Below are 22,168 nucleotides of genomic sequence, written 5' to 3' on the forward strand. Positions count from 1 at the left end.
GCTTCATTCCTAAGGAACATTCATAACTGATTTTGTTATGGTTCCAGGTCACTTTAGGATTTCTGGTATATTTCTAATTGGATACACATTTGGGTTCATTCTGCTTTTTACTGTTACAAATGTTTAAATTTTTTATTTTCAGTAGGTGTGTGTTTAAAAGTAAAATATCTAAAACAGTATATTAAATACATACACATATATGTGTGTGTACAAGTATCTCTTCATATCCCTACCTGGCTTAGTTAAGTGCTTATTACTGTTTTTGTATTCCTCTTCTCCTTCCTTGCCTTGCCTTTTTTATTACTGTGTTATTATTACTCTTTTTTACAATAGCATTATTCTGGAAATCACTCCATAATATTCAGAGCAACTCCTCAGTTCTTTTTACATCTGCATGATAACCCAATTGTGGATGTACTGTGTGTGGTATATTCAATCATTGATAGATTGTTGGGTCATTTTGTGGTGTGTGTGTTGGGGATCGTTTTGTTGCCTGTCCTTCTTAAAGTTAGTGTCAGTGAATAGCCATGGGCATCCTTTTTTTAAAAACCTCTCTTCGGTCAGTGTATATTTGGGAAAGATTCCTTAAAGTAAAATTGATGAGAACATGGTAAATGCATGTATGATTTTGGAAGATACTGCTGAATTTCCCTTTTTAGGGGTTGTGATATTTTGCATCCCCATCAGCAATGTATCAGAGTGCCTGTTTTGCCACAACAGCCTTATCAACAGAGTATGTTATCACATTCTTGGACTTTTTTTCAGTCTTATAAGTGAGGAATTTAATTTAGTCTTAATTGCAGTTCTCTGGTGAGCAAGGTTTAGTTTTTCATATGTTCAAGAGCCATTTACCTTTCTTTTTCTGTGAACTTTGTTCATTTCTCTAACACATCTTTATATAGGACTGTCAGACTTTCTCATCTCTTTTAGAATTTATTAGGAATATTAGCCCTCTTGTCTTTTTGACAAGTTGCAGTTTCACTATTTTGACTTAGGTAGTTTTATCTTGCTGATTATGGTATTTTCTGTGCAGAAGTTTAATGGGGTTTTTTGTTTTTTTTTTAAGTAAAGCTATCAGTCCTTTTGCTCTGCTGATGATGTAATGCAGTCATGTAAAATACATTCAAAATGTAAATTAAATATATTTGTGAAAATATACACTTAATCCTTTGTTATTATAATGTGCTCCTCTTGTTTGTAGGCAAGGATAAAAGCCATCAATACATTTTTTGCTAAGAATGGTTATCGATTAATGGATTCTGGTCTGTACAGTCAGCCCATTCAAACTCAGGCACAGTATGCCTCACCAGTCTTTATGCAGCCTGTATATAATCCTCACCAACAGTACTCAGTCTATAGTATTGTGCCTCAGTCTTGGTCTCCAAATCCTGCACCTTACTTTGAAACACCACTGGTAAGTGAGGAGATCCTTAAAAAATAATAAAAATTTTTACTGAAACTGAAATGTGAATGAATCAGCTAGAGTAGGAGTTCATTTTTTGTTTTCTTTTGCACAGCTCTTGGGTACTTTTTGGCTTTTATAGTAATAAGAATATCTATTCCCCTATACCAAATATATGCATAAGACTAAGGGTTGAGCTATTAGTTCCTATAGTTTTATTCTTCAGATTTTGCTGAGTGAATTAAAATAACAGACTGAATAAATCCTGAATAATTTGAAATGCTTTTAGTTTGTGAAACTTTTTCAGAGAGGAATGTTCTTTATTAAGTAATGAACTAGTGCTAGTGAGTTTTAGTTCTGTAAATCAATGGATACTTGAAGTAAAGTTTATAAAAGTGAATAAGTAAAATGTTTTAAAAATATTTTTGATTTGTAAAAAAAATTAATGCTCGATTAGTTCATCAGAAGTTTCATATGAACTTCACACCAGATTTTGCCTCTACAGTTAATTGTTTTTAAACATTAAAATTTTCTTTTAGGCTCCCTTTCCCAATGGTAGTTTTGTGAATGGCTTTAATTCACCAGGATCTTATAAAACAAATGCTGCTGCTGTGAATATGGGTCGACCATTCCCAAAAAATCGGTAAGACAAAAATCATAGTTGGAATTTATTGTAAACAGTTCCCAATAGTTTAAAGAGTTACTGTGTTAAAAACAATGCTTATTGTAGACTCAATAAGCTCAACTTTTATTGTGTGTACAAAAATTATATAAATAATTTAATCTAGAATTTATAAATACATTTTGACTTCAGAGTTAATAATAAGTATAAAAAGGACTTGGAACTGAGGTTATACACATTACTTACTGATTTTTCTTTTTTCTTTTTTTTTTAATTGAATAGTTGACATACAATTTTACATTCATTTCAAGTACACAACATAGTGATTTGACGATTATATATGTATATAATTGTAAAATGCTCACCGTAGTAAGTGTAGTTACCATCTGTCACCATATAAAATTATTACAATAGTACTGACTGTTCCTTATGCTGTACTTTTCATCCTGTGACTTACTTATTTTATAATTAGAACTTTGTAGCACTCTCCCCTAGTTAATAATAATAGTAATCTTTAATAACAGAATAAGAAAAATGTTTTATGGCAGCAACATAAAATCTGGTGTCAGTGTCATTTAGTGTGTTAAAAAGTGGTAACATTTTGAAGAGTGGGAGTTTTTTGGATTTTTTTTTTTAAGGATGGAAATGTTAACTGATTTGAGTTATTTAGGATTTTTGAGAATTGACTTTTGACATGAATTCCATGAACTACGTGTACAACAGCTACCAGCTAACAGATGTTAAGCAGTTTGTGTCTAAATGTCTGTTTTTTAGGGGCTTTACATGTTTTATCCCAGTTTTCATAACCCTATAAGATAGTTATTTTATTTAAAGATAGGGAAATTGGGACTTAAAAGATTAAAAATATCATGTCTGTGAGCATGTAGTTAGTAACTGGCAGAGCCAACATTTGAGCCCAAGCAGTTTACCTCCAAAGCCTACACTTAAAACACATTATGAATAAATTATTGAGAACTCTGGAAACTATTTGCTGTCAGAATAATAGATGGATAAGTCTCTATAGATTCTTTATATAAATGTCAACTGATAATCTCAGTAATTTGATGTATGTTATGGCTTTTGACAGAGTATGAATAACCAAAGGGAAAAGGGCCCATATAGTGGTTTAGATTTATTTCATAGTTTCACATTTATTATTTCTTGCTTGTGTGAGTCTCGTGGGTTTTCTTTCTTTTTTCTTTTTTTATTTCTTTTCAGTGATTTTCTCTTGCCAGATCTCGTTCTCCCAGTTGATTCTTTTTGGCAAGGAGACCACATTGGGTATGTTTTTCCAGACGACTTCTAAGAACTTAATTTTTTTTGGTAAGGTTTTCCTGAAACATGCTTCACTGGAGAAAGAAGCCTCAGAGTATTACAGCCATATAGTATTAAAAATATTTCTCAGTGGATTCTGAAAGCATTCATATGTACCATCCTCTAATAGTCACAGTTTTTTTACTCACTTTAACTTACACAATTAGTTAAACCATTTAAAGATCATTTTTAAGTATTAAGATAACTTTACTGCATATCACATTCTTATTGCTTTATGAAGTTTTAAGCAAGATCTCTTCATATTGTAAGAATGAAAAATTCTTCATGAAAGATTATTTGTGCTTTCATAAATGGTTCTTAGTTTGGTAATATAGTAACAATTAACTGCAAAGTTCAAGTATTGCCTAGGACATAGGGGTTAGAAGTACAGTGTCTTCTCACTTCCTTTTATTAAAGAATGATTTAATTTCCATGAGCACACAGAGACAGTAATGTTTAATTCTGGGAAGACCTTTGTTACCTAGTTCTAACTCATTCTACAAATGAAGAAAGTAAAAGCTGAAGAGCACAAATTAACCTGCTAGGTTTACAGAGCTAGTTAGATTTACTTTTTAGATTTACTGAGATTAGAAGATTTACTTTTCCTCTCCCATAAGTGACAAAGTTTTTTCTTAAAAATAATTCAGTTAGAGCAAATGACAGTTTACATCTTATTTTGTGAGAAGATAGTGATTTCTCATGATTGGAAATAGTAGCTTTGTAAAATACGTATCTAATATCACATTTCTTTGATGGGGTGAATTTTGCTTTAAACATTTAAGTGAAATAGACATCTTTAAGGTAGACTAACAGCAGTTTTTAGCTATAGTAATTAAAGTCCTGTTTTTTGCAGATGCTTGACTTAAAAATATAGTAAGAAGTTTTGTGGTGTTCCATTGTTATCATTTGTTTTTGTCTGCTGTGATTTTTTGGTGAAAGGGGTGAAATTACAGTAAGAAAACCAAGAATGGCAGTCAAGTCATCCTTGCTTACAAGGAAGTGTACCAGTGGTTTTGAAGATACAGCGCAGGTTTAGTATAATTTTGCCTGGTATTAAAAGACATTTGTGTATAATTATTTACCATATTTTTAACTGATACGGGTTGTTAATTTTCAATTAAAGAAATAACATGAATGCTTTCTTCTTACAAAAATGTAGATATTACAGATGAAACTAGAGCTTTTTGACTACCAACCCAAATCCTTGTTATATTCTTTTTTCTAAGGGACCACTGCCAGACCTTTATTTTTATTTGTTTATTTTATGAGTTAAGGAGAAAGTAACTTTTAGAGAACCTTCTTGCAGTTTATTATATTAACCTTGTAACAGCCCAGTGATGATCACTAAGCCTGCTTAGAGAGACTAGGACTAACTTTCAGAACTCTGGGCATTTTTCTACCTTTCTCTACTTTCTATACTTTATCTTTCTGTCACTTTGCTTCTTTCTTTCTTTCCATATTTTATCACTTTTTTCATTCATCACTCCTTTTTCTTTTGCCTGGACTGAGATTGTAAGTCCCTCTCAGTGAAGGGTAAGATTATGAGATCTGAGGGCTGTTTAAACCTAATAACTTGTCTGTTCAGTGTATTGAAATGCAATGAGAAAACTTAGAGGAATGATAGTTTTGTAACTGAATATGTAATAGCATATCTACCTCATGAGGTCATTTTCAGATATGATGTACAGTATAAATATTTTGAAAATTACTCTGTCAACATACTATAATTTTTATTGCTATTAAAAATATATTTTGTGACTAAAGTAATTATCTATAAAAGTATCATCTTACATAAAATTCAGCCCTACTTTGTAGCCTGATTTTTAAGTTTTAATAGTAGTAACCTCATTTTTTTATGCTCTGAAAGAGTAAAGTAGGATAGCTGGAGATGCTGTTGTAATTCATTGTTGGGCTTATAATTATGAGGTTTTAAATCTGTTCAGAGAGCCAGGAATTGGCAGTGTGTTATTAATACTATAAACTTGTAACTATGAAAATAGACTATAAGAAATGGAAAGCATAGGGCCAGATACAAATCTTATACTTCCTTATTTAATCCACTATAGAGCCAAGATCCTCAGTTGCTTGGGCTTACTTTATGTTTGATTACTTTATGGGCTTTACTATTGATTAAGCTGCATCCTCTCGTTTACCCTACCTACCCTAGCTTCATCTGCTTACAGATTATTAGAGAGTCAGGTGCTTATACCCATCACCCAAGGTAAAAGCTATTTTTGTTAGAAATCGTTTGTCTTATTTTGTTTTTTTTAATGAGATTTTATGTGTTAACTTGTAAAGTCATACCAACCTCTAAGTTTCATTATAATTTCCTAGTTTTTTGTCCCACATATGGATCTTTGAACAACTATAGTTTCATTTGGTGAAGGATGCTTAATAAGAGGCTGGGATTTTAATATATTCCAGTTTTTCACTTTTTTTTCATTGCCACTCCCCTAAAGATACATTTTGGACACTTTTTTTCCTAATTTCCCCCTGTGAAAATGTAATACTGAAGATTATTTGTCTACATATGGTACTGTGCTTAATTCATAAAATGAGTAAGATGAGGATTTTTTTTCTTGTTCCCTCTCCCCAGAACCTGTTTTTCTTCCCTTTAGGGGTGATACTGCCCCCATTGAGAATGTGTGGCATAGACTCAGTAAGCTGAAAGCCTAGCTGATTTAGATATGTCAAGACTGCAGCTGGTGTTGAAGAAATTGGCTAAAATCCTAGTTACATTCTGGGTATGATGGTAGTAGTAGTTTAATCTTGAAGAACTTTGGATCTTCCTCCAAATAGCTTTTTTTATTGTAAAAATTACTTGCTTTTTAAAAGTAATACATCTCTCTTGAATGCAAAAGGGTTTACATTTTTTTCAGTATGACACTTTTATGTTTAACCTAACTTACAGAAAATCAGAATACAGCAGAAGGCAATTTTATATGGTTTCCATCATTAAAGGGAAAGATTTTCTGTCTCGATTTATCCTTTCATGGATATAATCTTATATTTCTTACAGTATGAAGCCTCATTTTAGGTCATCAGGTGGTTCAGAACACTCAACAGAGGGCTCTGTGTCATTGGGGGATGGACCATTAAACAGATCTGGTTCAAGGAACTTTCCAACTGAGCAGCATAACCCTCCAGTAACAGGGCATCAGGAGCAAAGCTGCCTTCCAAAAGAGACTCCCACTTTGCAGATGGAACAGAATGGGGACTATGGTAGGGGCAGGTAAGGAAATATGATAATAAGTATGGAAATAGGGTATATGAAAATTCTTTAATCATTAATAATGTAAATATTTAAAGACCCTGATCCAGTGGTTTAGTTTTTTATGTTTTTTAACTTAATCATTGGTCTACAGTTATGCTAAATACATACATTATTCCCATAATATGGGTTAAAAGTTTTCTGTAGTTAAGAAATATAGGGTGCCCGTTTAGAATATAGCTCTAAGTCAGAGTTTTATGGAAGTTATTCTGTAGTTCTTTATAGTTCACTAAGGAAAGAATAGCTTAGGTAAGGTACCACCTGCATTACAATTTTAATTTCTTACAAATTCTAAACTAGGTTATATATTGCCCATCCTACCTAAATGAGACCAAAAAACCTGAACCCTAGTATGCTTCTGGTGTAGACGGAAGTAATAGCACTACCAATAAAAATGGGCCCAAATTACTTACTGGTGTTGGTGATAATATAGATGAAGTTTTTAATAGAAGATTTTTAATTGCCCTGGATCCCTTCAGAAGTATATATATTTATCTTTTAATAATAAGAATGAAGATTTCGAAAGTATAGTTATTTAAACTAGAAGTTCACCCATTTTTGGTAGAATGTATATATTTCAAGAAACTTATGAGTTGTTCCCTCCACTGCCCCTTCTTTGTCATTGTTAAAAGGAGAACTCTTTTCAGAGGTCGAAGACGACGAGAAGATGACAGGATCGCAGTAAGTGTTTTTTTTACCTTTAATTACATTTGTTCAATTTTCTTTTATTTTGCAATTTACTATGGCATTAGTTGTGGTCTTTCCTTCCTTTCTGGGCTTTTGTTTTATTGATTATAGTGTTCAGTGAAGGTAAAGCCTCTGCTTGACTCTAAAATATCCTTCACCACCACCACCCCTCACCCTGAAATCACGCATATAATGAAGGATTTGACCTATGTTGTTCTTTTTTTTTTTAATTGAATACCTAATATGTTCATATGGTTTAGAAAACAAAAACAAATTATAATATTCCTATGAAAAGTTTACTTTATTAATTGACATTTAAGTAGTTTCCATCTTTTGATCTTACAAACAGTGCTGTTAAAAACACGGCAACAGAAACCTTATACAGCCATTTCTTATGTGTGCAGATCTGAAGGAGAATCCCTAGACGTGAGATTCTGGGTCAATAAGTTGTTGGCAAATGGCTTTCTGTAGGACTTGTGACAGTTTTCACTCCAGGAATCAAAGTTCCTGTTTATCTATAACCTTACAGAGTATATGATTTTTTGCTAATGTATCTGATGGGGAATAACATTACATTCACTTTGAATGCTCTGTTCGATGGTGTAGGAAACTGTTAAGTATTTATTAATTGTTATTTGGGGGCAATTTTCTGCCTACTGCTGATTCTTATATCCACTAATCTTATAAAACTGCTTATAGATTTAAAAAATTTTAAGTTCTAGATGTGTTCTTTTTTGAATCTTACCTAGCTTCAAATTATTCATATTTTCTATTTTTTGTGGTTTGTTCATGGTGAATGTTTGCCATATCTTAATTGAGGGCAAAAGGAGTTAAGAAATAAAAGTGGTGGAGGAAGACCTGGAGATTTCAATTAAATTCTGCCTAGTGTTCACAGATACATCATAAATGTGTAATATAATGCTTATTTTACATGTATAAGTAGTGGATTTTAGGTCATCAGGTGGTTCAGAACACTCAACAGAGGGCTCTGTGTCATTGGGGGATGGACCATTAAACATCTGGTTCAAGGAACTTCCCAAGTATACCACATGTAGTATACCAAATCATATACAAATAAATACACATATATCACATATTAATAGTGAAAAGACAAGAGTTTTCAAATAAAACATATTGCATTATAACACAAACAATAAGCTTTAGAGCAAACTGAACCTTTTAAGACTGTTGTTTTTTCATTTGTAGCTTTCTATACCCTCAGCAACCATGAGACTTTCAGCAACAACTTTTTTTAGAATACTGTCAGCACTCTACAGTAACCCTCAAGTGGCCCTGAACAATTAAGGAGAGCAGAAATTAGGTTTGAGGTCTAACATGTTGAAAATACCCAGATTGCGGACTAGCAGGTTGGGGTGAAGAAAAAGATAGGCATGCTTTCCAGTAGAAAGGGCAAGGTACAGGATGGAGATCTTAGAGATAAAATAAAACCAAGAATGGAACCTTGGGGAACATAGTAGCTTCAGACCGAAAAATTAGATTATTCATTATGTTGTTTGAAGTGTCCAGGTGAAATCTGAGGGGAGATGGCTGATAGGCAAATGGATGTCTGGGTTTCAGGTACAGGTCTGGGCTGAAAATAACTAAAGTGTAAAACTCAGTGATTTTTGGTAAATTTTCAGAGGTGTACAGCCAAAAAAAAAGATTTGTTTTAAGAGTTGTGTGCATGTAGGTTAGTTGAAGCCATGGGTAATGGATAATCACACAAGAAAAGGATGGAAAGTAAGAAGAGTAATAACCATATAGAAACCAAAAACAAGTGGGCAGGAAGAGAACACGAGTGTCATATCTGAGAATCAAAAGAAAGATGTGTCACAGAAGCTAAGGGAAGAATGAGCTTCCAAAAGAATGTTTTACCATGGCAAAAGCTAGAATGAGCTCAGGAAAAAAAAGTCTGTTAGATTTTGCATCATGGGAGATATCGGTCATTTAAAGCAACTTCAGTGGAGCGAGGAAGTAATAGGAGGTACAGGGGAGATGCTTGTCAGGATATGTAGAGTGGAAGGGAAAGATAAAATTTTCTAGGAAGGATTTTGTTAGTTTTTGAGACTATATAGGTGGGGAAAGGGTAGCAGATTTAGCTAAGGTAGGATATTTCAGTTTTGTTTTTATGGAAGTGGGTAGAGCAAATTTAGGAAGCAAAGAGTATGGTGGGAGTTGGATAGAAAGCATTAGGAGTTTGAAGAAATTCGCTAAAGAAACAAGACAGGCTTTTCTGCCCACTCCCCTCCTCGTGAGCACTGCTTGGCCTGTGCCTTCATGGTCTCCCTCCAGCCGCCATCATGATCATCTCCCAGGACCTCATCAGCCATGATGTTCTCTGACATCTATAAGATCCAGGAGATCGTGGATGGGCTGTGCCTGGAGGTGGAGGGGAAGAAGGTCCCTAGAACAAAGGGTAACACCGATGACTCGTTCATTGGTGGGAATGCCTGTGCTGAAGGCCCAGAGGGCAAACATACTGAAAGCATAGTGATTCCCAGTGGTGATACTGTCAGGAACCATCACTTGCAGGAAATAAGCTTCAAAAAAGAAGTATTACAAGTGCATCAAAAATTATATGACATCAACCAAAGGCAAACTTAAAGAAGAGAGATCAGAAAGAGTAAAACCTTTCGTGACAGTCTGCTGAACAAATCAAGCACATTCTTGCTAATTTCAAATCTACTGGTTCTTTATTGGTGAACACATGAATCCAGATGGCATGGTTGCTCTGCTGGACTACCATGAGAATGGTGTGACCCCATATGTGATTTTAAGGATAGTTTAGAAATGGAAAAATGTTAACAAATTTGACTCTTTGACTCTGTCATCTGTCGTAACTGGCTGCAGCTTTTCATCCACACAACACCAGGGCTTAGGCAAATGGGACTGATGTGATTTTGAGCTCTTCATTTATTTTGACATAGATTTTGTTGGAGTTAGAGGCATTGTTTTAAGGAAGAAACGTGTCATGTAGGTTGTCTAAAAATAAAATGAATTTAAGCTAAAAAAAAAGAGAGAGAAACAGAAGACAGAGTTGACTGAAGATAAGTAGGATTGATAAAGACAATGACAGCTCATCTGAGATGAGAAGCCAAGAATCTACAGGGAGCAATGTTGTGCATTAGAGTGGATTCTGTTTATTTCTTGCAGCTTGGCAGCTTCAGTGTGTGATGATGTGATAAGAGAATGAGATGAGCCTGTGACCTGTTCTGTGATTTGTTATCTTTTAGAGACCCCATTCTTCAACAGCTGAAGTAAAGGCTCCAACACCAAAGTTTGACTTACTAGCCTCAAATTTTCCTCCTTTACCTGGGAGTTCATCAAGAGTGCCAGGTGAACTTGTGTTGGAGAGTAGGATGTCTGATGTTGTTAAAGGTGTCTGTAAAGAAAAGGTAAACACTGAAACATCTGATCTTTTACTTTTGGAGACCATAATTAGACTTTTTTTTCAGGGTTATCACTTAAAATGTATTTCTGTCATAGTATTTATTCATGAAGTGTTCAGCAATCTATGAGTGTTAGAAAAAGATATGTGATAAAGCTACACAAGTCCATAAAAATGTTTCTTCGTTTTTGCATGTCTTTTTATCAATCAACCCAGCTTGGTAGAACCAATTAATGCAAGCTAAATGGAAAGTGTCATTTCTTTTGAAGTGCCTGTAATTATCAAATAATGTACATGAATTCTAAGCTGGTTTACCAAACTTGAGATGTCAGATAGTTGGGATACCTCATCCTACAGTATTTTTCAGTGTCAACCTCTCCATATGATAAATCCTCATGCCCCACAAATTTTTCTCATTTTCTACCTTTTTTTCCTAATAAAATTTTATTTTAATAATACAAGCATATAGTATGTCTAGGCTTATAATGTAAAATAGTAGTCCCCTGCAACCACTTTCAACTCTAGCTTTTTCTCCTGACATTTATCCCTATATTTCTAATTAACACAGTTATACTGCTGTTTTTTGACTTTTTTGTTTCATATGTCTGTTAACTTTACATTCTGTATTAGCTCTTTCTAACCAACATTTCTTTTCTCATCCTCCCTGTTTATGATGCTTCTTCATGTCTAGGACCATCAATTATAAGATGCACCATTATTTTAGTATCACTAAATAAAAAAGCATTGCCATTTAGACTATGATATGCCATCATTTTTAAGTCACATCTCAATATTACATTTTTTTTCATAACCAAGCCTCATAGTGTTATTATTTCTCCTTTCTTACACCCTCATTGGCTTTCTAGTTCTGGGACCTCCCTTTGCCATTTTCCTTACTCTCCTTTGTGGGAGTCCCTTTTCTTACTCTTGTTTTACTTTCCAGTATTATAGTGGGGTCACTTCTTTCTGAGCTTTTGAATAAGTAGTTTATTAGTATAAATTTCTTGAGATTGACAATGTTTTCCTGTTCTCATATTTGATCAATAGCTTATCTGTATAGAATTCTCTATTAGAAATCATTTTCTCTTGGAATTTTGAAGATACTTTGCTGTCTTCTGTGTTTTAAAAAATGCTATATTGTAGTAATTTCATCAGTTATAAGATAGACTTTTTTTTCCCCACAATTTCCACCATTAAAATTAGGCTGTCTTATAATTAAGAGCTATTAGAGTAAGTGGCAGTGTTTTTTCTTAGTACTACATAAAATAATGGTGTGTTTTAGAATTGATGGCTTCTCAGCTTTGGTGAGGTGTGATATATACACACACATAGTTTTTAAAATAAGAATAATAAAGTGTACTTTCCCTTGTAATCCCACCCCAGAGTTATGGGCTATAAACATCACCAGTGTCTTAGCAGTGCCATGTGTCACCCTCCCTATTTACAGTTCTTTATATTCTTCTCCTTTGCTCCCCCTTAGAGAGAAACATTATCCTGACTTTGCAATCATAGTTTTCTTGCTTCTCTTTATAGTTTTTCCATCCCAGGTGGGAAACTTTCTGAAAAAAGCCAGATAGTAAATGTTTTAGGTTTTGTGGGCCCATGCAGTTGCATATTCTTATTTGTTTTTTTAAACTCTTTAAAACTGGAAGTCCATTCTTAGCTCACAGGCCATATCAACAAAGTCACAGGCTGGATTAAGCTTGTGGGCCTTTGTTTGCCGACCTCTAACCTAAACAATTTTGTTGAGTGTGCCTGTTTTTGAACGCTACATCCATGGAATTGTACAATATGTATTCTTCTGTTACTTTGATTCTGTATTGTTTGAAATTCACCACTGTTGATGCCGATGACTAGTTCATTTGCGCTGTTGTAGAATGTTCTGTTTTAGGAATATAACATTATTTGTTCTTTTGTTGCTAGATATTTGAGCTGTTTTTTGTGTTTGCCATTACAATGCTACTATGAATGTCCAGACCTGTTCTTGTGAGCAAGAATATTTCTAGGGTACATACTATGTGTGCATGTTTGTATTCCCTATTTCTAGGGTATTTACATTGTGAAATTGCTGAGTAATAAAGCATATTCTTTTAAAATTGAGTTACTATTGAGGTTAAGTATCTTTTCCTGTTGGCCATTTGAGTTTCTCTTTTGTCAAAGTCTTTCAGATATTTGACACATTTCTGTTGGGTCATCTCTTACCTGTGTAGAGTGTAGGAATTTTTTACATATTCTGGATACTAATTCTTCATTAGTCATGTATAAAACTAATAATAGTTTTCAGTCTTTAGTATTTGTGGATGAAAACAGGTTCTTAATTTTAGTATAGTCATAATTATCAGTCTTTCCTTTATGCTTTGTTCTTTTTAAATGTTGCTTAGAAAATGATCTAGCTTCCAGAAAGTCTTTTCAGAAACCTATGCTTCTGATCCCTGATCCTCCTGTGACCTGTTTTTCCTTTTCTGGAGGCTTTTAGGATCTTTCTTATCCCTGGTATATTCTGTGAATTTCATAATAATGTGTTTTTCTATGGCTCTTTTTTTTTTTTTTAATTAATTGCACTGAATGCTTGGTGGACCCTTTTCAGTCTGGAAACTCATGTCCATGCTGAAATATTTTCCTGTATTCTCTTTGATCAAACTTTAATACCTCTTCTACTTCTTTTCTTTTCTCGCGCTTGAATTCTTAATTTATTGATATTGAAACTTGTAGGTTGAACCTCTGATTTTCTTTTTTTGGTTTTCCTAACTTTTCTCTTTCTATTTGTCTGTTTTCCTGAATGTTTCCTTTTAAACCTATTGAAAATTTTATTTCATCAGTTGATTTTAATTTCAAGGGCTTTTTTTTTTCCTTTAATTGTGGTGAAATACACATAACATAAACTTTACCATCTTGACTGTTGTGAAAGTGTGTACAGTTCAGTAATGTTAAGTACATTCACATTGTTTGCATCTAATCCAGAACTCTCTTTATCTTAAAAACGAAAATGTTATACCCATTAAACAGCAATTCCCATTTCCACTTCCTGCAACCCCCAGCAACAACCATCTACTTTGTCTCCATGCATTCTAGGTACCTCAAAAATGGAATCATGTAGTATTTGTCTTTTTATGGACTGGCTTGTTTTGCTTAGCATAATGTCAAGATTCATCTATTGTTGTAGCATGTATCAGTACCTCATTCCTTTTGTTGAGCAATAATATTCCATTGTATGGATATACCACATTTGGTTTATCCATTTACCAGTTGATGAACATTTAGGTTGCCACTTTTTGGCTATTATGAAAAATGTTACTATGAATATTTGTGTTAAAGTTTTTGTGTAGACATGTGTTTTCCTTGGGTATATACCAAGAGTAGAATTGTTAGGTCATATGGTAAGTCTATGTTTAACTTTCTGAGGAACTGCCAGATTATTTTCCAAAGTGGCTACACTACATTGCTACCCTCAGTGTAAGAGAGTTCTGTTATCTCCAGATCATCATCAACATTTGTTATTGTCTGTCTGGCTGATTTTAGCCATCTTTGTGAGTGTGAAGTGGTTTCTCATTGTGGTTCTGATTTGCATTTGCCTAATGACTAATGATGTTGAACAGCTTTTCATGTGCGTATTGACCATTTATATATCTTCTTTGGAGAAGTGTCTGTACAAGTGCAATTTTGAAATAATGTTTTTATTTTAAGGATAATGAAGAGTTCAGAGTTAGTTGCCCAGTGCCTACAGAAGGTGAACAGACACACTGCACCTCTGCCCAGCAACTCAATATGAGTACCAGTCCTCCATGTACAGCAGCTGAGCTTCCTGCATTAAGGTACAAGTTTCAGTGTAGAAGCTTTTTCAGATTAGCATTACTTTTTCTTGGGATACTTGTTCAGGTGTTTCTCTATGCTATACTAAGTCTAATGTCAAACTCTTTTTTCCTTATTAGCACAACTCAGCAAGAAAAGTATCTATTAGAGGATTCTACTGTTCAGAAGGATGTTCTCACCCAGACAGTTATACCAGTTTCTTCCCCAAGTGCTGCAAAGCCCTCAAGGACAAATACTACTTCACCAATTAATAGTGCAGCTGTAGCTATGGCCCTGCAGGTAACTTGATAACTATAGCTCATGTGAGAAAAAAATAATAGGTTAAAAAAATTTTTTTTCATATAACTCTTTGCTAGAGCAGAGTCATTTGGAAATAGCCCAAATTTGGACTGTCTGCTGCAGAAAGAAGCTAAAGGAATTTAAAGTCACTGAAGAAATGGGAAATTTTAGCCATGTTAAAGGAATGAAAAAGTTACTGTTCAGTGTTTCTTTTGATTGCTTTTTTCATGATATTATGGTTAAATGAAGCTTCTTTCTTATCCAGATTATAAATGAGTGTTTCATTTTGGGGCTACTGTAAAGAAACTTTGGATCCTTTAAAATTATTTTTGCATAATGCTAACAAGTCTGTGCAACCCATGAAGGGACACTCCCATTTTTATTCAATTTTCAGAATCAGTTTCATAATTAGGGAACTAGTGAAAAGCAGGAAAGAAACAAAACTGACCTATAATCCATTGATATAACTAGTTGCATGGTAGTACAGTTCTTTTTTTTAGATCAAGAATATTTTATCTTGTCATTTAATAATAATTGAATAGCAGCTACCCATTATTGACAGTGCTGAAGACTTTTGCATGCTTTATCTCATTCTCACAACCTATTGTCCTTTTTCAGATGAGGTAATTGAGACTTTAAATTGGTTCTCTGTTACTATATTAGGATTCCAACTGCTCTGCTTAGACTCTTGAGGAATCCCATTCAAGGTTCTTTGTATCCTGGGAAAAGAAAATTGAACCATTTTATTTGATCATATGCATATACCATTATTAATTTAATCTGTCATTCATTGCTCAGTTTTGTTCATCACTATAAACAATGCTGAATCAACATCCTTCAAATAAATTCCTCAAGTGAAATTACTGTACATATATAAATTGCTAAGGCTTTTTACTATTTTCAACAATTTTTTTTTCAAGATGGTACCAATACATTTCAATAGCAGTGTATATGAGAGTGCCTGTTGCCCTTTCCTAGATGATAAGTTATGAATCTTTCATGGTTAACACTATCCTTTTTGTATTTTATTAGAGGATGTGTACCATAAGGTTTTTTTGTTTCTTATCTTCTCTACAAAGGAACCCCGAAAGCTAAGTTATGCTGAAGTGTGCCAGAAGCCCCCTAAAGAGCCTTCTCCAGTTCTTGTGCAGCCACTACGAGAACTTCGCTCCAATGTAGTGTCTCCCACCAAAAATGAAGAAAATGAAACTCTTGAGAAGTCTCTTGAGAAACCACAGGAGAAGCCAGAAGCAAGGGCTAGTAAGGATTATTCTGGCATCCGGGGCACTACCATTCCCAGGGGAGCAGCTGGAAAAATCAGGGAACAGAAACGCCAGTTTGGCCATAGGGCTATACCTCAGGGAGTGACTCGACGTAATGGCAAAGAGCAATATGTGCCACCCAGATCACCAAAGTAAACACAAAAACTATTCAAAAACTTCTCTCTCTTCCCATTAAACTTGAGCTGTGGCTATATTGAACTATTTCGAGGGGAGGGTGTAGCCAGGAAGAAAACAGGAGAAAGTATGTCTTTAAATCATTATGGATTTTGGAGATGTGAGCAGTAGAACCCCAAAATTCATCTCTAAAGTGATTTTTAAATGCTGGAGGATTCCAATCAGTATGTATATATATACACACATCTATAAAAATATAATTTTTTCTATTTTTTTTTTTATTTTAATTTGCAGAGATCTTTTGCCTGGAATCAGTTTTGAGGTTCAGATTTAGCTTGGGAAAAAAAATACTACACATCCTTCGGTATAGCAGATGAGGGAGTGAGAGAAAATATTTTTTGAAGAAGCATTTCTGTAAAATTAGAAATTACTTTTTTAAATCTATTTAAAGTTTGGCTTGGAGAATGCCATCTCTGCCTCTATGGCCTTGTGTTGCAAAGCAGATCAGTGGCTGGGATGCCTGTTGTAGTGTGAATGTGTGCAAGAGTGATTGAAGCCAAATCTGTTGTCATGTCAGTAAATGATTTGAAAACTGAATGTAATACTTGAGTAGATTTTTTTCCAGTTTAAAATTTAGTCTTTTTGACATTACTAATATTTCATTCAACAAGCTGTTAAAACTCCAATTGTACTTAAGAGATGTGACTACCAATCAATTTGATACTCAAGGAAAGAATGGGAATTATTCAAAAAATTGAAAAATTGGCTTAGTTCTGAGTAGGTGGGTTAGATGGACTTCAGAGGTTTAAACTGCCCTGTGACTTTCCCCTACTAAAACAGGAAACAGTTTTTATGTTGTTATTCATTTGTTACTCTCTGTTCTTTGACTACTCACCCCACCCCTAAGAGCAAAATAACCAACCACCTACAGAATTATATATTTCTGCCTGCCTTTAAGAGTCTATTCCAATCATAGAACTGTTCTAAATTTCTGAATTGAACATTGAAGCATTTTACTCTTCTGTTCACTGATTTAAAACTTTAGACCCCAAAATAGTAGGGCAGACTGACCCTGCAGTAATTTATTTGTGTTAGTATTAAAGATAAAACATTGTAACTGACTCTGAAGTATGAAATAGTATAGAATTATTTTTAATGTTTTTTAAGGCATAATTTGGGGGCAACTTTTATTCTGTTTACAATATATTTATCATCCCTATCCTTCCCTTTTTCAAAAAAAAAAGAGTACAGTTTAGAATTGACAGAAACAGAACCAGCAATTCCCAAGATGTTTGAGTTAAGGTGAGAAAGATAGTTGATGAAAATTAATACACAATTTCTCAGTGAATAAAGTTGTAGCTCTCATATTAGACAAGTTTACATGCTGTTATTTAGAAAATGCCTAAAATATTAAAAAACCATGTTGCATTAATCTGTTTTAATTCCTACCATTTTCAGAGTTCTATGTAAGGTAGGGTTTTTTTTGTTTTTTTAGGGATAGTTCGTAATAGTAATAACTGTCCCTTATGTTTGTGAATTACATATGTAAAATTAAAACTGTAAATTGTGAACACTGGAAAGCACCATTGTGACATAGAGTAAACATCTTAGTAATATATTAAAATGAATGTAAATGGAGGTTAATATTACATTACTGTGAAACTTATCTTCCAACTCTAAGTTAAACTTTGGAGATTTGTATTAGTAGGTAACTGTTCAGAGTTTTGAAAACACTGCACATTTCTGTACAAGCCAGAATTATCATTTCTTTGTAACTTATTATTCAGCTTGGCAATTGCTTTTGATTTGGTGGATTGATAACATGGTATAGTATATTTAAGCAGTTTGAAACTGTTCATTTCTACACACTATTTTTTAAAATCATCTGCTAGATGAAACATACAATAAAACTACCTGTGCTGAAATTTGGGGGAAGTTTAGGTCCTTTTCAAAAAAGTATTAATAATCATTGACTACATCTATGATGAAAGTGCTTATTTTGGTTTACTTAGATAATGCTGCAGTTGGTGGAAATGATAAATATTTAAAGTGTTAACACTCTGTGAATGCATTGGATTTAAGAGAATAAACATTTTATAAAAATCACTTGGTAAGAATTATAAACTTAATTACTGCACTTAAAATGAAACATTACTTTTGTTATAATGTGTCACAGAAGTAGGCTTTTATGACTTGTATGCTTGTGTGATTTATTGTTAGTCCACCCAACTTCTAAAAACTAAATGTTACGATTGAAACACAAGAAAAGAATTGTTTTTGAAGAAAGCGTGTTCTTAATTTTTTTCCTAAAATGTTGTTGAAAGTAGAGGCTTAAAGACGTGACCATTTTTAAATTTCTTATAAAATTTAGTGTTTTTAATTTAATTTGCCTCATTACAGCTAATGGTTCCCATTTTGATGGGATGTATAGCAAAGAATAACTATGTGTGTGTGTGTATATATAATATATATATATATATATTCACAGTATGTATTTAGCATTTATTTTATTACAGCAGATTTAAGGTTTGTATCTAAATGATGCTTATGAATTGTGAAAACTGTTGGCTAATTTTTTTCCAGCATTACTCTGTAACTGATGAGGGTTGGGTGTTTGTTGTAGTTCGACTATTTATTTGGTTCTTTAGGAGGAGGGATTTAAATGTCAAATTTTTTTCTTTATTATTATAACTTAACACTTCCTTGGGTTGTTGGAGGTTAAAAGTAGATACAAATGATATTGAGTGTATGGTACAGTGATTTCTGCTATAGTTCTTACTGCATGAAGGGAACAAGAGTCACACAAGTTCATCACCTTGTACTTCATAAGAAAGATTGTAAAACCCGTCTACATTATCTACCCTGATATTTAAGGTTTTCATGATACTAGGGTTTAATACTTCATTGAAGTAATTTTATTTTTGCAAATATAGACACTGGCATTCAAAAGGAGTGATCCATCTAAATTTTTTTCAACTGGATTTTGGAAGAAAATGAGATCTGGGTTTCCTGTTGTCATCTTGTGTGCTCAGTCTGCATGTGATCAAATGCCATGCAGACTTTTTATTTATTTTTGCTTCCGAAGATTAAGGTAACTTGACTATTGTTTCACATTCCTTTTTCTTTTTAAATAACCAGGTTGGCTTTTGCAAAAGGCTTAATGATGGATTATTAGCATCTGCTGGAGCAGAAAATAGCATTTAAAAGTCGCTGAACACTTTCTCATTTAATTTATGTCCTTAATTTTTAGTTTTGGCTTAACTGTCCACTGGTTTTACTTTGATGCAGTTGAAGAGCACTGGGGTTATTTGATGTTTGTGTTGGCCATGTATATTAACTACATTTTAAAATTACCCATTTTGTTCGCTTTCACAGAAAAGAAAATGCAAAAGAGACAAGTACTCCTTTTGATAGGTTTTTATAAATTCCTAACTACAACATATGATGGGTTTTTTCCTAATTTTTATTATTTCCTTGCAATTTGGTGGCCATTAATTTAACTTTAGGCTTTTTGGTGTATGCTAATTTAGCTGGTCTGCGCTTCCAGGAAGATAGACATTTCAGTTTTCAGTAGCTGAATGAGGACATTTTAAGTTGAAAGAGAATTTGCTTTCAAGTTGTGAGTAAATTCTTTCAAAATTAACCTGATTATTAAATAATTTAAAGTTTATTTTTAAAAGCTAAGAACTTTTTGTGAATGGTTAGGGAGATAGTTCCTAAAAGTAAATCTTTGGATATCAACAGACTATATAAAATAGTTTTATTTTCAGTTATGAAGCACAAAATACTGATTAGTATATATAAGGAAACATCCACATTAACTTTCTTTTCTTAACCTGATTCAGGTGTCCTTTGAGTGACATCCCTTAAATGTTTGGGGTTAGGGGTCAGAACCAGTTATCTGGCTTCTGTTTTGCCCATTGCTTAGGTTTATTCTTGTTGTCAAAACTATCCCTTCCCAAAATGGTGTGACACAGGCTCATGCATATTATGTTAAAATGAATACATCCTTGTATTTGTATTTTTGTTTTCAACATTGCCAAGGTGCTATGGGAAATTAAAGTAACACAAAACTAGAAAAAATAAAATTATTTAAAAGAAGAACTGGTTTCCATTTCAGTAATTTTATATGTTGCCCATTCTGTATCTGGAATCAGCTTTTTGTTTTGGGGCTGGGCAGAGTTTGTGATATTTTCATCTGTGAAGTGAGGGCAGAGAGCTAGAAGATTCAGCTTTATGTAACTGGAGTTTTCTTATGTTCTTTTAGTGTCAAAAGCAGTTCTTGAAGGGGAAAAAAATATTCATAGGGCAATGTGGAGCTCAAGGATTTTGCCTTCATGGGACAGAATATGGCCTAACTTAAAAATTCTAGGTTTTCAACTTTTGTTTCCAAGAGAGAATTACTAGGTTACCTTTACCTTGTCAACCACATCTTTGCTTTGATTATATCAAATCATAGAGCTAAAGAGAAAGTTCACTGGGAAATGTAAATTAGTCTTTTGAAGGCAAAAATTGAAAAACTTATTAAGTCTGTGGCTTTTTAACAGCTGGTATCTGAAAATTATGTGATGACTCATCTTTTACTGAATGTAGTATTGCTAAAAAACTGAAGTGTTTCAAGTTATTATGCCATAATTCTTGAATTGTCTAAGTAGGATAAATTCTTTTACAGTAGAAATCTAAGTCTTTCAAATATGGGCTAATTTCTGATTAGATTCTCTAATTCTCAAAACCATTCAGAAATGTGCTATTCTACCAGGTTGTGTGACATGAGTATGTTTGTAAATAATACACAGTAAAGTGACATGTAATGTGAACATTCAGTTTGCTGACTCATCTCAATAGTAGCACTGCCCTTTAAATAACTAAGAACCTTAATTTGCTAATGAACAGTTACTTATCTTAATGAAGATAGCTAATATCAGTGAGCAAAATGGTCCCAGTAATAACAAGTTTACAAGGGTTATGTGCTTTTAACAAAGCCTTAGGGCCTTAATATCAGTGTGTTTAAAGTTATGTGACCAAGAAAAGGGGGCTGGTGCATAACTTGAATTTCTTTATCACACCAGGAACACTAATTGTGATTTCTCTCTCTTTTAGTGGATTAGTAACTGAATTGGTAAACTTAGATATGCAGGCTTTGGAGTTGTATATAAAATAAGTGGATTTGTCAAGAGTCTCAACACTGAGATACCCTATGTGTTTAATTATGCCTTGTTAGAAAATACTAACATAAATAGGTCTCCAAGTTTAAATTTCAATCATGTGCTGGAAGTTTTTATGGAAAGTTTAACAGTTACTACCAAAGCATTATGAATGCCCTTAGAAGTCTTTGGAATGAAAACTATCAAGGGTGTCTTTAGTTTGTATGAGGGTTTAAAGGAACTGGGATATTTTCAGTTTCATCATAATGCTCCCAAATACGGACTTTCATTTTCTTCTAGTGTGGGAAAGAAGCAAACTACCTAAACATCTTTTTTTCCCTTTTTTATTGATACAGCATTGATAACACAATCTTATATTGGTTTCAAATATACCACAGGGTGGTTCAACAGTTACCTATAGTAAAGTTACTGTCAACATAGAAAGATGATACAAAATCATTGACATGGAAATGATTAGAAGTGAAAATACTGGATTGAATGGTATTTCTATTTATAGTTTGTTAAGGAACCTCCATACTGCTTCTACAGCAGTTGTACCAATTTACATTCCCACCAACAGTGTAGGAGGGTTCCCTTTTCACTACATCCTTGCCAATACTCATTTCTTATCTTTTGGATAGTAGGCCATTCTAACTGGTGTGAGGTGATTATCTCATTGTGGGTTTGATTTGCATTTCCCAAATGATTAGCAATGTGGAACATCTTTTCATGTGCCTGTTGGCCATTTGCATTTCTTCTTGGGAAAAATGTCTGTTCAGGTCCTCTGTGCATTTTTTAATCAGGTTGTTTGCTTTTGTGGTGTCGAGGCATATGAGTTCTTTATATATTTTGGA

General features: G+C 33.5%; 1 protein-coding gene and 1 pseudogene across 6 annotated transcripts in view; both read left to right on the forward strand.

Moving 5' to 3' along the window:
- The window catches only part of LARP4 (La ribonucleoprotein 4), a 58,696-nt gene extending 38,422 nt beyond the window's left edge, over positions 1 to 20,274 (forward strand). For 4 of the 6 annotated variants that reach the window (XM_036890510.2, XM_036890517.2, XM_036890534.2 and 1 more), the window contains 9 exons: positions 1,202 to 1,414; positions 1,942 to 2,045; positions 3,243 to 3,305; positions 6,358 to 6,570; positions 7,242 to 7,290; positions 10,530 to 10,691; positions 14,369 to 14,496; positions 14,614 to 14,773; positions 15,853 to 20,274. In XM_036890510.2, the coding sequence (XP_036746405.1) occupies positions 1,202 to 1,414; positions 1,942 to 2,045; positions 3,243 to 3,305; positions 6,358 to 6,570; positions 7,242 to 7,290; positions 10,530 to 10,691; positions 14,369 to 14,496; positions 14,614 to 14,773; positions 15,853 to 16,191 (1,431 nt within the window). In that variant the 3' untranslated portion in view covers positions 16,192 to 20,274. The remainder of the gene's footprint in view (positions 1 to 1,201; positions 1,415 to 1,941; positions 2,046 to 3,242; positions 3,306 to 6,357; positions 6,571 to 7,241; positions 7,291 to 10,529; positions 10,692 to 14,368; positions 14,497 to 14,613; positions 14,774 to 15,852) is intronic. The other 2 variants (XM_036890525.2, XM_036890527.2) reach the window with 2 other exon arrangements.
- LOC118915124 (translationally-controlled tumor protein-like) lies at positions 7,299 to 10,523 on the forward strand (annotated as a pseudogene).
- Positions 20,275 to 22,168: the final 1,894 nt, after the last annotated feature.

Source organism: Manis pentadactyla, chromosome 10 (assembly GCF_030020395.1).
Source record: "Manis pentadactyla isolate mManPen7 chromosome 10, mManPen7.hap1, whole genome shotgun sequence".
NCBI lineage: Eukaryota > Metazoa > Chordata > Mammalia > Pholidota > Manidae > Manis > Manis pentadactyla.